This window comes from Pseudochaenichthys georgianus, chromosome 9 (assembly GCF_902827115.2).
Source record: "Pseudochaenichthys georgianus chromosome 9, fPseGeo1.2, whole genome shotgun sequence".
NCBI lineage: Eukaryota > Metazoa > Chordata > Actinopteri > Perciformes > Channichthyidae > Pseudochaenichthys > Pseudochaenichthys georgianus.
The window spans coordinates 4,952,303-4,970,849 of NC_047511.1; the positions used below are offsets into that span (position 1 = coordinate 4,952,303).

The following is an 18,547-nucleotide window of genomic DNA, read 5'->3' on the forward strand; positions in this document are numbered from 1 at the left end:
TTTACGACTCAAAATACGTCAGTAAAAACCCCATTGGTGAATTTTGGAAGCTTCTGTGTCACAAAAACAGCTGCTGCCAACAAGCATCTAGATGAGACTACTTAAGGTCATTACACTTAACATTAGCCGCCATTAGCTTAGCGGTGGTGACCGTGCTGTAGCTTATAGACTAACGTTAACTTTTTAAGCTTAAAAAAACAAAGTGGTGTTAATATGTGGAGATTATCCTGCAGAACAAATGTGTAAGTATCAATAACTTTAGTTTGATCTTATTTTCTCTCTTTTTATCCAAAGGAAAAATCCCATTGCTTTTAGTCGAGGGAGCCCTTGCAATGCGAACTTCCGTTACTGCACCACTCGATTGACGGGATGAACTGTGCAGCATGTTACAACTTTTAAAAGAGTGTTACAAGTGATTCCTTAACACACATACAGAAGGTAGACCTTGACCTTTTTCATGTTACCTCTATTTTTGTACAAGGTAGTAACACAAAGCAGCTAATGTTAACAAGCTTGGTGCAAAATAAGACAATATTTTCAAAAATAGTCAGTAAGTCAATAGTACCCCACAAAACAATGATTGCCTATTATCATCAAATAGTCCAAAGTGCTGTTCAGTGTTGCACACTACACACAGATGAAGTAGGTGTAGAAACGGCAGCATGTAGCACCACAGAATGCTGGGGGGGGGGGCACCTCCCCCACTCTTTATCCTTCAATTCAAACATCAGTGCCGCTAAACTGCTAAAGCTAACATTTCTCTGCTTATATATTAAGTGCTTCAGGTTGCCAGAAGGTAAGACTTTGCAAGTTAGCTTGACTTTACACATGGTAAACATAACGTTATATTTAGCTAACCAATAGCTTTTTTTGGCTTTCTGTTGCAAGCTACTGTAACTTAGCACTTAGCTACATAGATAGGAGTTACTGACAATATTCAGCAGAGAAATTGACCAGGAGCAGCAAACCAAGGACCCACAGAACGGAAAAGAAGAGAACGTGACATGATTAATAAATGTTACCACCTTCAGAACGGAAAATTAAGGAAGTTTGAAGGAAACCCGGGGTGTGCTTAAACCCCGTCACTGCAAGCAATGAGGGCCAAGGGATCCCATGATCCTCTGCGTCGGGTCTCCGGAGCACCTGTCAGTATGCATGTCTCATCGAGAGAACGCTGGAACCTAAATAATGCAATGTGCCAAGTGAAGTTTTCCTATTGGTGTTCTTATTTTTCATATCCCCCCTCAGCTTTCACTCTAGAATTAAGACTTTTGAAAGAAGAGAAAAACTTAAATAAAAAATAATAATAATAAATTGAGGTTTAATAATTATTAAACTACGTCACAAATGATCGTGTCATTTATTTATCCTACTTTATTTATTTATGATTATTTCATTTGTTAAGTGAGAGTTATAATGCATGCACAGTCGCTTTGTGCTCCTCCTGCGGCAGCTGCTTTTCTGAAATACTGAAACCAAGTAAGATGTGCAGAAGAGTGCCGAACTGCCACTAACTGAAGCAGTGGCAGTTTGACCCGAGGTGACCTGTGGTGGCCACATCGTGAACATTCCCATTCTGAAGGGGTGCTGGCTCAGATGAAGCTCAAGAGAATCCAGATGTTTCAGAGAAGGAACAGACTGGGCGTGGTCGAACTCCCCCACGCTCTCACTGTCAGGAGGAGAGTCGCCGCGCTGCATCGGACACACCGTCAGCGAGTCGGCTGATCCTAGATCTGTGTCGAAAGGCAACTTCAATGTTGAGAAAGCTGGATGGGGCTCCCTGTTCTCCGTCAAGGCTGCTGACCGATGACAGTGTCCAACCACTTCTTGTATGCCAGGGCGAAGCGTCTCTGCTCAGGGTTGCAGCAGCCGTCCAGAAAGCCGCTCACAAAGCTGGGCTCAGAGGGCAGGGCGGGGGGGCTGGGCGGCCGGACGCCTGTCTTTAGTCTTTTGCTGTCCCGCGGGTCGGGCAGGGACGCCCCGTCGACCTCCATAGCTTGAGCAGCGTGGCCCTGTCCGTTCACACCGCCCCCTCCACCTGCAGAGCTCTGAGCGCTGAGCGTGGGGGGGGCAGGGTCCCCGTTACTGCTGAGGACCCCCGACCTGCTCTCTCCGTTTGTGCTGCCCTTCTGCTGCTCCCTCCTCCAGTGGTGCCACAAGTAGAACACGTGCCTCCTAGAAGGGATGGAAGGGAGGTGGAAGTATTCAGATCTCGTACTTAAATAAAAGTACCACACTGTAGGAATACTCTGTTACAGTAAAAGTCCTGCATTCTAAATGTTACTCAAGTAAAAGTACAAAAGTATAAAAGTATTAGTATACAAATAAACGTAAATTATTAAAAGTAAAAGTAGTCGTTGTGCAGATTGATCCATTTCAGAATAATATATATGATGTGTTTTATAATGATTGATCATGAAAGTGTTCTCAAAGCTGGTGAAGGTGCAGCTAGTCTGAAGTACTTTGTAGACTGCAGGGTAGCTGGTGGATTTACTCCAGGTGGAACTAAAGTCTGATTCAACACTTGGTTATATTTCACATCATTCATCTACATCTGTGAAGTAACTAAAGGTATTAAATACATGTAGTTGAGTTAAAGTACACTATTATAACATTGAAATACTTAATTCCAGTACAAGTATCTCAAAATTGTACTTGAGTACATGTACTTAGTTACTTTACACTGCTGGTCGCAGATAGTCAGATCTTACAAATGTGAAGGCTCACCTGTGACTCCAGAGGGTCTCGTGCCCGGGGAAGGACTGGATGAGGTCTGAGCACAGCTCCATCTCCTGGTGGAACAGCTGTTGGACTGTGTTGGCGCTCAGCTGCCACTCCTCATCGGTGGCTGCCTCTCCTTCCGACAGCTCCCCGTTGGCCTGGCTGTGGTGGAGACGGCTGCTGCTGGGGGCTGTGCTGCACCGCTGCTGGGGGGAGGAGGTGGAAGCTGGAGTCTGGGAGAGCTCAGTGATCAGCGCCTTGAGCAGGAACTGGCGGTAGTGGAAGCCGCTGTGGTCAGACACGTGCATGGACACCCACAGGCGCATGGAGGACAGCTCATCATGGAGAACCTGGGATACAATACATTCCATAATCATTTATTGTCAGATCAAGTATGACATTTTACTTGCATCAGAGCAGCTTCGTTTGCAACATCAAACAAAGACACATCTCAAGACACGATACAAGCAAAACAAACATTTGACATAACATCTTGATCACTGAAGAGAAAAGAAAAAAATGATCCTTTAGCGTTCATTTGACTTGAAGGAGTGCTTCAGTCTGACTTTGTTAGATCGCCGGCCCTGTATCTCTGATTTGATGGTACCAATTCATATGGACTGTTCAGAACGTGGCTGGGGTCAAAGATGATGTTAATATGCCATTATATTATTGTTGTGGTGGACAACAGCCCACCGACAGACAATGGAGATTCGCCATGGCTGCCTGTTGCTGTCTTACCTGAGAGACGCAGGAGGAAGACAAAGCGAGGGTCCCGTGCCGGGCTGCTGGTGAGACTGAGAAAACGAGGAAACCGACCTCCTCTTCCGAGTATTCTTCTGGCTAATGTTCAATCGATTGAAAATAAGCTAGATGAATTCAGAAGTCGGATTGCTTTTCAACGGGACGACATTAAGAACTGTAACGTGTTCATTCTCACCGAGACTTGGCTGAACCCCGCTATCACGGACTACGCCATTGATCCTGACGGATTCACAATTTTCCGCCAGGACAGAACAGTTAACTCGGGGAAAAGTAAAGGAGGCGGTGTGTGTATCATGATTAACAAGAACTGGTGCACAGAGGGTTATTTCTTCTGACTGTTCCGCTCATTTCGAGCACCTCATGATCACATGCCAGGCTTTTCACTGTTTTCTGTTGTGATTAGAGCAGTGTATATTCGGCAAATCAGACCACATCTCACTGCTGCCTGCTTACAAGCAGAAACTCAAACGGGACAGATCGGTGACAAGGACAGTACAACGCTGGAGTGAGGAGTCAAACTCAGCTCTGCAAGACTGCTTTGCATCTACGGAGTGGAGTGTGTTTGAGGACAACAACATCAACACACACACGGACATTTGCTACATTGGGAAATGCATCGATGACGTGGTACCGAAGGTTTCTGTACGAACATTCCCGAATCAAAATCCCTGGATAAACGGCGAGGCACTAATCGCGCACAGAGCTGGAGATTTGGAGGAGTACAGGAATTCTAGGTATGAACTCCGGAGAGCAATCAGCAGCGCAAAGAGAGAAGACAAAGACAAGGTGGAATCTGACTTCAAAGGCTGTAACACCCGGAACATGTGGGCGGGACAAAGAACAATGACAGACTACAAAGGAGCAGCGGGGGGTGCTGCGGGAGTGTCTGCGTGCGCATCTCTCCCAGATGAGCTGAACAGTCTTTTTGCACGATTTGAGAGCAGCCAGGCTGGGGGTGCACAGAAGGACCAGGAGCCCTGCCCTTTTGTTATAAACAGGGCAGACGTGTGCAAATCCTTTAAAAGGGTTAACCCACACAAGGCTGCTGGACCTGATGGCATCCTTGGCCGTGTTCTCAGGGTGTGTGCAGTTCAGCTGGCTGAGGTGTTCACAGACATCTTCAACAGGTCCGTGCTGCAGTCTGTTGTCCCCACATGTTTGAAACACTCCACCATCGTTCCTGTCCCCAAAAAGTGCCAGTAGCACTCGCCTCCATCATCATGAAGCGCTTTGAGCGTTTAGTCAAACCCTTCATCACCTCCTCCCTCCCTGACTCTCTGGACCCCCTGCAGTTTGCCTACAGAGCAAACCGGTCCAGAGACGACGCCATAGCCCTCACCATCCACACTGCCCTCTCACACCTGGACCAGAGGAACACTTATGTGAGAATGCTGTTCATTGACTACAGTTCAGCCTTCAATACCATTGGGCCCTCCAAGCTGGCCATCAAGCTCATAGACCTCGGGCTCAACAGCGCCCTCTGTGACTGGATCCTGAACTTCCTGATGGGCAGACCCCAGGGTGGGAAACATCACATCCTCCACCCTGATCCTCAACACCGGAGCCCCTCAAGGCTGCGTGCTCAGCCCTCTCCTCTACTCCCTGTTCACTCACGACTGCATGGCCACACACAGCTCCAACACCATCGTGAAGTTTGCTGACTACACGACCGTCACCGGCCTGATCACCGACGGCGACGAGACGGCGTACAGAGAGGAGGTTGAAAACCTAATATCTTGGTGCCAGGATAACAACCTCCATCTCAACGTCAGCAAAACCAAGGAGCTGATTGTGGATTACAGGAAGCAGCAGAGAGAGGGACACGCCCCCATCGTCATCAATGGGACTACGGTGGAGAGTCAGCAGCTTCAGGTTCCTCTGGGTCCACATCACTGAGAGACCTGACATGGACTCTTCACACAAACATCATCACCAAAACAGCTCGACAGCGGCTCTTCTTCCTCCGCAGGCTGAGGAGGTTCAACATGGACTCCAGGATACTCTGCAACTTCGACAGGTGAGGATCCTGACTAGGGATGGCTATCTTTAAGGTTTTAACGGTACTACTACTTTTATCGATACCGCTCATCGGTCCGGTCTTTTAACGGTACTAAACAAATTGTGAACAAAACTAACATTGCTTTTTATTTCACATCAAAAGAAACAGCAATGCTTTGACAAATCGTATTAAATAATCTGATGACAGAACTGTAAACAGAATAGTTGAAACTTTAACAAAATAAATAACTCAGTTTCCTCTCAGGGCTCGACATTATAAATGGCCCGCTGGCCCGGAAGCACTGTGAAGACCCCCCGGGCCAGCATGACGTACTTTCCACTTGCCCGCTCGGGCCACTAAAAAAAATATAGCTTTAAAAAAAATAAATGGTCCTGTGGTATTGGTATTTTGACTAGCAATTTTGTTAAATTGTTTCGTTTATTAACGCTACAACTTAGCGTTTCGTGAGGCGGTTGTTGTTGTTGGGTGAAAAGCAAACAGCTGTTTACTGCGGAGCGCAGCGCGAGCAGGCCCATGTGAGCGGGAGCGCGCTCCTTCACTACAGACTATCACGCCACCGAACCATTCGCCGGAAACCGGCCAAGCGCCGGGCAAAAAACAATCTTCAAATAAAAGAAAGTCACCGGAGGAGTTAAAGGAGAGTGACAGGGAGCATGAGAAGAAGAGGGAGAGAAAGTTTCAGCCAGCTTGATCGATGGAGTTGGCTTCTTGCAGTGACGCGTCCTAAAACCCTTTTATAATTATAAAAGTAGGGTAGACATGTGGAGATTATCCGGCTGAACAAAACGTGCATTTATCAAACTGGTTCGTTTTCCACAGACCTTATGGAGAAATCCCATTGCTTTCTGTTGAGGGAACCAGCAGCTTACTTCCTGGTTTTAGGACGCGTCACTGCACCTCTCAATATGATGCCAATATAAACAAGGTCTTCTGTCGGCTCTGTACATCAATGCGGACCTATGCTGACAAGTAAGTGAAGAGTAGACTATATAAAAGTATTGGCAATAATGAAATGTCCCAGCAGTTTGAAATGTCCCAGCAGTGTAGGATAATGAAGGTTCTAATCAAATACATAGCCATTACATTTCTAACTCGCCCGGAGGGCCAGTGGCTTTTTACCCTTAATGTCTACCCCTGCCTCTAATCATTAACCCATGGTTGTATAATTGAGTTAACTCGGTGTGTTGCTGCTAGCATACATAACACCTGACGTGGAAACGTTACTCGTGGATGGGGCTGCAGAGCTGCTAGGAAGACAGTGGAACCCGGTGCATTCCTCCGTCTGGATGTGGAGCACTTTTGCTAAATGTTTAGACAAACTGCTCGTGTTACCGCCCTGACATGCTAAACTCTTATTGCACTTTAGGTAACGAGCATTGTCCACATCGAGACGGATAAAGTTTAACCACACCTTGGAGCGCGTTCTCTCTGCCATCTCCTCTGTGTGTGTGTTGCTGCGTGTAGCAGCTGCGTATGTGTAAACCGCCCCGCCCCCTCCCAAGCAGACGGGGGAGAGAGAGAGATCTCTCGACTAGATTGGAAAGATCGAAAATACTAAAAATAACTATAGACGCATTTTGCAGTCTTTTTGCGTATTAGAAACGGAGTTGGCGACACTAAAACTGCAATATAATGTTTGTGTAGCAATAATACACATTTTTTACCGATAAAAAGACCGATAACGTCGGAGCTTAACGGTACCACGGTCTTTAATAATTCAGCCCCGGGGCTCGGTACCCATCCCTAATCCTGACCTTCTACAGGAGCACCATAGAGAGCATCCTGACCTTCTACAGGAGCACCATAGAGAGGATCCTGACCTTCTACAGGAGCACCATAGAGAGCATCCTGACCTTCTACAGGAGCACCATAGAGAGGATCCTGACCTTCTACAGGAGCACCATAGAGAGCATCCTGACCTTCTACAGGAGCACCATAGAGAGGATCCTGACCTTCTACAGGAGCACCATAGAGAGCATCCTGACCTTCTACAGGAGCACCATAGAGAGGATCCTGACCTTCTACAGGAGCACCATAGAGAGCATCCTGACCTTCTACAGGAGCACCATAGAGAGGATCCTGACCTTCTACAGGAGCACCATAGAGAGCATCCTGACCTTCTACAGGAGCACCATAGAGAGGATCCTGACCTTCTACAGGAGCACCATAGAGAGCATCCTGACCTTCTACAGGTGCGCCATAGAGAGCATCCTGACCTTCTACAGGAGCACCATAGAGAGCATCCTGACCTTCTACAGGTGCGCCATAGAGAGCATCCTGACCTTCTACAGGAGCACCATAGAGAGCATCCTGACCTTCTACAGGAGCACCATAGAGAGCATCCTGACTGGCTGCATCACGGCCTGGTACGGCAGCTGCACCGCCCTCAATCTTAAGGCTTTACAGAGGGTGGTGAAAACTGCACAGAACATCAACAGGACGGAGCTGCCATCCATGGAGGACCTTTACTCCTAGGCAGAAGGTATAAAAGTTAGCGCTGAGCTTCAGCCTGCAATGTTCAAAACAACAGATAAAGCCAGAAATCTAGGTGTAGTCCTGGACTCTGACCTGAGTTTCAACAGTCACATTAAAACAGTTACTAAATCAGCCTACTATCACCTAAAGAACATATCTAGGATTAAAAGACTAATGTCACAGCAGGATCTGGAAAAACTTGTCCATGCTTTTATCTTCAGTAGACTGGACTACTGCAATGGTGTCTTCACAGGTCTCACTAAAAAATCTATTAGAAAGCTGCAGCTGATTCAGAACGCCGCTGCTCGAGTCCTCACTAACACTAAGAAAGTGGACCACATCACTCCTGTTCTGAAGTCTTTACACTGGCTTCCTGTGTGTCAAAGAATAGATTTATAAATACTGCTGCTGGTTTATAAAGCACTGAATGGTTTAGGCCCAAAATACATTTCTGACCTCCTGCTAAATGATGAACCATCCAGATCTCTCAGGTCTTCAGGGACTGGTCAGAACTAAACATGGAGAAGCAGCGTTCAGTTATTATGCTCCAGATATCTGGAACAAACTCCCAGAAACCTGCAGGTCCGCTGCAACTCTGACTACTTTTAAATCCAGCAAGAAGACTTTTCTTTTTGTCGCTGCTTGTAATTGAAACTGAGCCGTTGTGTTCATCAGTAAAGTGGAACTTGTGTGTGAACTATTCATATCTTAAACTGCACTGTAACTTTTTATTCATGTACTTTTTTATTAACTGATCATTGATTCTCAACCTGGTGTCGAGTGATATTTCACCGACACAGGAGAGAACGTCAATACAGGCATTGTTTTGGTTTCAAACACCTGGTTCGTGGAAGGACACCAAAGAAGTCCTAGAAAGACACAACTTAGCTAAAGTACTTTTAAATGGTTTGTGGGTCAAACTAGAGGCCAGTTTTATTAGTTTCGGAAAAAACTAAAGGATCTTATAGTTCGAGGGTGGACTATAGGGTACATTTTCTTAGTTTTACTAAAACTATTGTGAGCTTTATAGTAGGATACAAGGTACGACTATTTTATAGTGGGTTACTAGGTACGACTATGGGTATTTTCTTAGTTTTGGGGGAAAACTTTGACAGTCTTTTAATGTTTCTTTTATTATCTTTTCTTTTTAATGACTGTTTATAAATGCTTTTGTCTGAATGTCTTTCATTTTTGTAAAGCACCTTGAATTGCCTTGTGTTGAAAGGTGCTATATAAATAAACTTGCCTTGCCTTACTCCCAGCAGCTCAGGAAGAAATCCCTCCGGATTATAAAAGACTCCCATCACCCCAGCCACAAACTGTTCTGTCTGCTGCCGTCTGGCAGGCGGTACCGCAGCATCCGGACTAAAACCACCAGACTCAGGGACAGCTTCATCCCACAGGCCAGAAGACTATTAAACACCTGAACTTTGAAACAGCATCCACAACATTCACCTGGCTGCTACTTAGAAATTATTTATCTAATATATCATATTTCACTTTTTTTTTTCTTTTTGTATTTACTATTTACTTGCACTATATTTTTCAGCTTATATGTTTTATTGTATTGCACTGTTGGAGGAGTCTGTGACCTAAGATTGTCATCGTCATAACTACACTGTAGCTATGTTCGTATGACAAATAAGAACCTTGAAAGCTATTATGAAGGCTGATCCATAGATTCTCTCACAGGGTGACCTACCATTTTTGAGCAGAATTGTAACTGGTGGAGCAGTTTTCCTTTTAAAGTAGTAGACAAAACACATGTACAATGTAGTATTGCAATACACTGAAAAAAACGGAAACCTTGAATTTCATTTATATATGTCAACAAATGTCACATTACTGTATTAGGTTAGTTGAAAGCAATAATATTAAGTTGAACCTAATATTTTTTATTTAAACTTAAAATGATTGCTTTCAACTAACCTAATACAGTTATGTTAAATATGTTGACACTCTTATCACAATAAAATTAAATCTTAAAACACAGAAAATATATAAAAAGCATCTCTTCCTGATCCTACCTTGACGTTGCCCTGGCCCATGTGCTGCAGCACCCAGATGCGGTGGGACCATGCGTTGTAGTTGCTGGGGTAACGGCAGGCGGCGTCGGAGCACACCTTCATCTCCTGGTGGAGCGTCCGGGCCAGGTGCTCGCTGAGCTGCTGGCTCCTCTCTGCATCCCCCCGCTCTGTATCCCCCTGCTCGGCGTCCCCCTGCTGACGCTTCTTGCTGCGGTCCGCTGCAGAGCACTGACCCAGGATCTGCTGCAGCACCCATCGCCTAAAGGGAAACAACCACTGCTGGGTCAGCACCTTCAGACATTGGTGTACGCTTACTTTTTACCAGACAATCACAATAATAATAATAATAATACACTTTATTTAATTAGAACCTGGCATGGAAGATGCAGCCCAAAGTGCTTTACACGACAAGATACGTACAAATAAAGAGTAAGGAACATTATTAAATACAAGTTATAAAAACAAAGAAAGATCATAAAACAATAAAACATGAACAATGATAAAATTACTGTTCCACAGTTTAGAGCCTCCCCAGATTTCTTGTGAAATACTTCAGGTACTTCTAAAAGGAAGGCATTGGAGAGTCCGAGTGTCCTTTATAAAATGAAAAGGCAGTCACTGATGTATGTAGGGGCAAGGTTATGTAAAGCCATGATACAATTTAACAATAGCTCTCCTCCTGCCACTGGAGGGGTGCAGTCCCGATTAGTCAGAGCAGCCAAAAGGGAACTTTACTTTGTAGTCACACAGCAGAGGGCAGGTCTGATGGAAATTCAGGACTATAAGTTCCAATTTTGACATTGGGTTGTTTTGTGTCTGCGCTTCAGTATTATAAATAGACTAATAATGTACACTGAACAAAAATATAAATGCAACACTTTTGTTTTTGCTCCCATTTTTCATGAGATGAACTCAAAGATCTAAAACATTTTCTATATACACAAAATAACCATTTCTCTCAAATATTGTTCACAAATCTGAAACAATCTGTGATAGTGAGCACTTCTCCTTTGCCGAGATAATCCATCCCACCTCACAGGTGTGGCATATCAAGATGCTGATTAGACAGCATGATTATTGCACAGGTGTGCCTTAGGCTGGCCACAATAAAAGGCCACTCTGAAACGTGCAGTTTTGCTTTATTGGGGGGGGTCTGGGGGGGTCCGAAAACCAGTCAGTATCTGGTGTGCCTCACGCAGTGCAACACATCTCCTTTGCATAGAGTTGATCAGGTTGTTGATTGTGGCCTGTGGAATGTTGGTCCACTCCTCTTCAATGGCTGTGCCAAGTTGCTGGATGTTGGCAGGAACTGGAACACGCTGTCGTATACGCCGATCCAGAGCATCTCTCCAACGTGCCAGACGCCATCGGATGAGAGCATTTGCCCACTCAAGTCGGTTACGACGACGAACCGGAGTCAGGTGGCGACCCCGATGAGGACGACGAGCATGCAGATGAGCTTCCCTGAGACGGTTTCTGACAGTTTGTGCAGAAAGTCTTTGGTTATGCAAACCGATTGTTGCAGCGGCTGTCCGAGTGGCTGGTCTCAGGCGATCTTGGAGGTGAACATGCTGGATGTGGAGGTCCTGGGCTGGTGTGGTTACACGTGGTCTGCGGTTGTGAGGCCGGTTGGATGTACTGCCAAATTCTCTGAGACGCCTTTGGAGACGGCTTATGGTAGAGAAATGAACATTCAATTCACGGGCAATAGCTCTGGTGGACATTCCTGCTGTCAGCATGCCTATTGCACGCTCCCTCAAAACTTGCGACATCTGTGGCATTGTGCGGTGTGATAAAACTGAACGTTTCAGAGTGGCCTTTTATTGTGGCCAGCCTAAGGCACACCTGTGCAATAATCATGCTGTCTAATCAGCATCTTGATATGCCACACCTGTGAGGTGGGATGGATTATCTCGGCAAAGGAGAAGTGCTCACTATCACACATTTGTGAACAATATTTGAGAGAAATGGTTATTTTGTGTATATTGAAAATGTTTTAGATCTTTGAGTTCATCTCATGAAAAATGGGAGCAAAAACAAAAGTGTTGCGTTTATATTTTTGTTCAGTGTATATACAAGACAAAACATATTATTATGTAATGGTTGTTCTAAGCTAAAATAATGCTTATGTGCGTGTCCTTCTTGTCTTTATAGAAACAGGGATCTAACAACCCGTTTCCAATACAGAAACGTATACAGGGGGCACAGGACCTTTACCTGCGTTTAAATTTAGACCATAGTTCTCCTGCTTTGGAAGCAGCACGTTGATGGCACAGTGACTATTGGGGCAGAGGTTGTTGTTGTTGAGTGGTCAAAGCAAACGTTTGGACTGCTTCAACTTGTGTACAGCTTCGTTGCAGGATACAGAAAGAATAAGGATTGGAACTAGAAGTGGATTTTTTTGTAGTGCCTTTTGAAAACAAGCTTTATCCTTAACTTCTGTGCAATGAGCTCAGAGTACGGGGGGGAAAGGGAGCCGAGAGAAGGAGCTGCCATTAAGACAATTAATAAAAAAATATTAATTGTCGTAATAAATAATAAAAAGTATTGTTTCATTATGGCGATATTATAAAACAAAAATGACTATGTGCAAGCACTTGTTGTCAACGATCGTCTCTACCTCTGCATCATCAGTTGCCATCTCAAGTGCCACTGTCCTTGTGGGAATCTATTATCAAAGTAATTAGCTTACTGTATTAGGTTGATATCATTTGATAGAAAAAGGGAGTAGTTTGGTTCCTGTGACCAATGTTTGACCGACTCACATATTTACCAGCTTCCAATCATATCAACCACAACATTGTAGTCACTGTAATGTGCAGGAGTGAATCTGACAAGGTGGAGAAGCAGCAAAGTCTAACCTGTGTATCCATGTCTCCGGGCTCTTGGGGAATTTGGTGAGGGCGAGCTGGCCCAGGTAGAGGTCCTTCTCTGGGTTAAGGACTCCGCATTGCAGCAGCTCCTTCCTGCAACGACAAGCAGCCATGCATCACTACCAGTGTTGGCATAGTTACTCAAATAAAGTAATGCATTACACACAAAAAAAAAAAGGTAATGCCTTTCTTTACTTCGTTTACACTACTAGTTAGATTACTTTTTGTGATTACTCTATAACATCGCCTGATAAGCACCTCAAATCAAATAACAATATAAAGTTAAACCTTATTTATGCCAGATCAGCACAAACCCTTAATCTAATAAGGACTGATCACAGAGCTCTGTTTCTGCTCCTTGTCTGAACATCATGTTTTCTGTAGCTCAGTGATCAGACCTCTGGTCCAGGTAGCTTCAAGTGGCGGTAGTCGGCGAGAACCGGGGGGGGAGGAGCAGTGGAGCACGCTGATGAACGGGGGGGGTGCTAGTGGAGCATGCTCATGACCTGTTAGCAAAACAGGTAAAGGAGGGGCCGTTGTCCACTAGTTAATCGATCACGGATGGCGTCGTGCTCGCGGAAGTATAAAACATTTTGAAACCTAAATGGTCGCGAAATGTACTTTGGCGGACGTTAATATAACTGGGCGGCCTGCCCAAGTAAAGTGTATGTGTGGGAAACCCTGGAATCTGATTACAGTAATGCGTTTCTTCGTAGGGCATTACCCCCCCAACACTGCAGACTGTGGCCTTCTTCCACAGGGTCAGTACAGCATACTTAAATCCCACTGTGGTGTGTTGAACTGGGATTATATGTATTTCCACATAATCGTCACAGCACTCAGCCAATGCACCAGTCTAACTATATCCAGCTTTTAATATTAGGCCTTGTAAAGAGTTATTCAATATTCAGGGTTCTTACACCTTTTCCAAAGTCAAATTCAAGCACTTTTCAAGGTGCATTTTCCAGCTTTTCAAGCATCTTACAGCTGTTGTAAATTACATATTTATATACACATACTCAAATGATTATTTCCCTACCTCACATTAAATCAGATGTTCTTTATGCTATAAACAACCACATGTGTGTTTCGTGATAGCCTTCTAAACGAGGATGAAAAATTAAAGAAATTAAAACTAAGTTTAATATTTCAAAATTAGTGATCTGTACGTAGACTGGGCCTCCCATATAACCTGTCTGAGCCGATATACAACAATCAGCCAAATAACTTTTCAATACATTATTGATTAATTGTTGAGGTACTTTTAGGTTGGCAGTGAACATAAGTCCGAGGTAAATTGTGTACTTTTCCTCCACTGCAAGTATTTAATACCTTTAGTTACTTCACAGATCTGGATGAATGATGTGAAATATAACCAAGTGTTAAATCAGACTTTAGTTCCACCTGGAGTAAATCCACCAGCTACCCTGCAGTCTACAAAGTACTTCAAACTAGCTGCACCTTCACCAGCTTTGAGAACACTTTCATGATCAATCATTATAAAACATATCATATATATTATTCTGAAATGGACCAATCTGCACAACGACTACGTTTACTGTCGCTACTTTCACTATATTTAGATGAGAATACTTTTCTACTTTCACTTCAGGAACATTTTGAATGCAGGACTTTTACTGTGACAGAGTATTCCTACACTCTGGTACTTCTACTCAAGTACAATATCTGAGTACTTCTCCACCTCTAGTAGCGTATTAGTCTGAATTGTAGCTACAGCATCACGCAGAGCTGCATAAAAATAGCCTCACAATGGTAACAAGTGGAAAATAATATTTACAAATGTGTACAATGATTTTAGGTAATGCCGACTACTCAAGACACCCGACTTATACATCTCCAAAGGAAGACTGTGTTCATTCTGCAATTACATGGGATTAAAGCAAAATGTAGTTTTACTTGTATAATAATTCAATTTTATATAAAAGACAGTTTGTTTTAATCTGTTTTCAAATAAACAAAGTCTTGGCTTTCAGAATATTAAACTTGTTTCGGCAAATTCAGATGATAAATACAACTTTGAAGCTTCGGCATAATTACGAGCGTAGAACGGACTAATGTAACATCACAGCAGGCATAACAACAGCCTGTGTTTCTTGTGAGTGTTTCCCCGGTACACAAACGCAAAAATACACAAACACACTCGCGAGCTTCCCCCAGACCAGTAATACAAACGAAAATGTGTCTTCGGGTCAATGTGACTGATTTCAATAGAGCAAGTCACATTTGGTTTAGGCACGAAACATACTACCAGTAGAAATACATTGCTTTCAAAATCGCTGTGTCGAATCAATAGGTTATATTTCATGACTATGACGAAATGCCGTTAGTGCTTCATCCTCTGAACACCACACGATGGCGACTGTAACGCACATAACATAAGTACGCTCCTCTGAAATGATTGTCCCCTGCAATTATTATTATCCCTCAATCGAGTTCGCTATTCAGCTCGCTAACGTTAGCTTAAACAAACGTAACATGCAACGTTAGCCTAATCTAAAATGCTCTTCTACGGCGTACCTTTCATGTGGCTCGTCAGCGCAGACTCTCGCATCGTTATTTGTTGCACACTTTGCAGGAGGCTACTCGTGGGCTTGACCCTCGTCTTAGCCATGGCTTGTATTGGTCTTCTGCTAGCCAACGCTCGTTGAAGCTGCAACCTCCTGGCACACAGTCATCTATCTCTCATCAGAATGCCCAGGTCACACGTAACACAAACACCTGCAGGTCGCGCGCATAGCGCGGGAAGGTGCAGCGGAGCTGTTTTATGTAGAAGCGAAGCAATTCTTTTCTTTTAATCTAAAAAGCGAACTATTCAGTCAGACAGCAATTTATTGTAAAAGTGAAGCATTTACATTTTCAAGCACTTTATCTCAATTTCAAGCACCATTCCCAAAATGCCAGCACTTTCCCAACCTTGAAAACACCACGTCAAATTTCAAGCATTTTCAAGGATTTCAAGCACCCGTAGCCTACGAACCCTGAATATTTCAAGAGACAACAAACAGCTCACCTTCAAAGAGAACAAATATTTGTGCTGCGAAAATGTATCTGTACCTGACATTCCATGCAGTGGTGAAGTCCGGGTTAAGCAGCAACAGAGTGCAGGTGATATCCGCTAAAGCTAAGAGACACACAAACATCAACAGTTAGCTCCTCTGATGTTCATCAGTATGGAGGAGGTTTACGCAAAAGGAAACCGCTTCTATATTAAACTTGAAAACTAGATTTGTAAAATAAAGTAGCGTTCAAAAGAGTTGTGCAGGAATGAGTTCTAGCCGCCATTAGCTTAGCGGTGGTGATGCTCAGCCATGCAAACATGTTGTAGTTAGTTTAAGCATTTAGGATAAAAATGATAAAAGTGGTGCTTATATGTGGAGATATCCCTGCTCATAAAAACATGTAGGTGTCATAAATGCGTGTTTCCCAGAGATATTTTTTACCAAGCAATATTCCGAAGTCCAAGTCCTTTTGTTGAGGAGACCTTCGGATGCCAACTTACTCTGTGCTGGTATCCTGTATTGTTGTGTTTACAATACAGGATACCTCAATTACAGTACAATGAATTTTGCACCACATTAACTCCCTTGCACTTTCTCTTTCTGGACTGTATTGTTGTGGGGGTATACGTATACTCGAATAGACAATGAAAACAGAGTTCTGGTCTTTAATCCATCAAAGATATTAATGTCACAATAAGTTAGACAAAATATAATAACATGATTTATTCGTTGTGCCAGATGTTGTGAGAGTTCAGGTACCTTCCCTCTCCAGCCAGTGTTTGCGCTGGCGGTAGAGCAGCAGCTTGTTGTGGACATATGGCAGCAGGAACTTGACACACCAGCTCTCCACACCCAGCTTGTTCTCCACCAGCACGATGGGACTGCGGTTGTAGCGGGCCTCTGGACACGGGATCACACCAATCTCATCACTGAGGGAGCATAGGAGGGAGGATTTTACTAGTTGTATGTGAACATAGAGGAATTGTTCGTACAACACAACATGGGGCTTGAGGCACATTCTTTGTATTTTTCTGACAATTTATAGAAACTATTTCCCACAAAATGTTCTGCAATAGCTGGGAGAAAGAAGGTGACATCTGTGTTTTTGGATTTAAAAGAGCAGTCTTACATATCCCATTTAAAACCTTTGAGAACAAAAACACCCAACAATATTAATAAGGTGCAGTCTGATTGAGGCTTATTTATATAAGAGCCATCTTACAATAAAAACATGTTTAACATTGTTATTGTAAATGTATATATTGGAACATATGCATTTTAATATGATGCAAGCTACGTATTATTTATAAGTACACCATAAAAGTTGAAATAATAAAATGCAATACTAAAGAGAGCTAGTAGATAAAATATCACGACAGACTCAATGTTTCTTATCATCTACGCTACATTAATTATAAATAAAATAAATATCCACATTTCCTAATATTTAGGATAATGGGCTTTTGAAACCATAGAGTATAGAACCATAAGTACATATGAAGGTGTTATTTGCACTATAAATAGGTAATAAGATAGCTCTTGAAAGCATTTGCCAACACTGACAGGCCGATGCCGGCGTTCCTCTATTAAATAAGAGACTGAAGCAGCCCCAGAACACCAAGGAATGGGGAAACAAAAGCTACATTTTCAAAAATGACACTTTTGATTTATCGTTCTGAATTACTAATCACATCATTGATGAGCTAACGTTGCTGGCCTGGGCAGAAGGTTATGACAGCCGCCTTACCACGTCAAAGGGCGAGCTAACTGGCTAGACAAACAAACATACTGTTTATTTAGTTGTTTAACAGATAAATTATATATTTCTAAGAACCTTTTCCAGCTATATATAAGAGAACAAACAAACAAACAGCTAAGCTAGCTAAACTGTCAACTTTCCCTGGACCGCTGTGATTCCAGGTAATAGTCCGAGCCCACACAGCTGAAAGACTGGGTCAAGCAGTGGTGTGTTCAGGGTCCACTGGATGAGACAGACCGCTCCAGTCCCTCTGCTATGTTCACGATAAATGTACTTACATGTTGGGATTTCTCTTGAAGGCATTTGTGATGTCTTTGACAACTCGCTGGACCAAGACGTCCACCTCCTCCTCCGACTCCGCCATCTTTATGGCACCTAATGACGTTCACGTTACACCGACCAAACAGTTTTTCCGGTTAAAAAAAACAACACTACGGAAGCCCAGAGAGCTTAAAGGCAAAGCTGCCTAAAAGACTCATAGGAGGAGATGAGGAGATGGATTGTTGATTGGACTGCTATCTCTCGCGATGTTTTAAAGGTCCCATGGCATGGGTACAAAATAAATAGTGTAGGTTCCGAAGTCCAATGAAAAATCACCATTTGACATTTGACTGATTTGTTCAGTATTGAGCATTTATTTTGTAAATGTATGTATTGTAGAATATTTTGGCATGAGGTAGAATATTTTTTTTAAATAAAACGTGACAAAAAGTACACCGTACTACGGAGCCCCCCGGTGACATTGGTGAGAAAAATATGAATGCGTGGCCACGTATTATTAATAATGCGTGGCCACGAGTTAATAATGCGTGGCCATGAATTAATAATGCATGGCCACGAATTAGTTATTATGTTCCCACGCATTAGTAATTTGTGGGAACACAATA

The 18,547-nt window shown here is 43.5% G+C and overlaps 1 protein-coding gene across 1 annotated transcript in view; it reads right to left on the reverse strand.

Moving 5' to 3' along the window:
• Positions 1–18,082, reverse strand: part of ptar1 (protein prenyltransferase alpha subunit repeat containing 1) — an 18,466-nt gene extending 384 nt beyond the window's left edge. Inside the window, exons 1-7 of the mRNA XM_034091853.2 lie at positions 17,939–18,082; positions 16,661–16,830; positions 15,957–16,023; positions 12,870–12,974; positions 10,009–10,267; positions 2,728–3,071; positions 1–2,175 (exon numbers count right to left, since the gene is read on the reverse strand). The exon at positions 1–2,175 is cut by the window's left edge and continues 384 nt beyond it. Of these exons, the coding sequence (XP_033947744.1) occupies positions 1,791–2,175; positions 2,728–3,071; positions 10,009–10,267; positions 12,870–12,974; positions 15,957–16,023; positions 16,661–16,830; positions 17,939–18,024 (1,416 nt within the window). The 5' untranslated portion in view covers positions 18,025–18,082 and the 3' untranslated portion in view covers positions 1–1,790. The remainder of the gene's footprint in view (positions 2,176–2,727; positions 3,072–10,008; positions 10,268–12,869; positions 12,975–15,956; positions 16,024–16,660; positions 16,831–17,938) is intronic.
• Between the last annotated feature and the right edge of the window lie 465 nt (positions 18,083–18,547).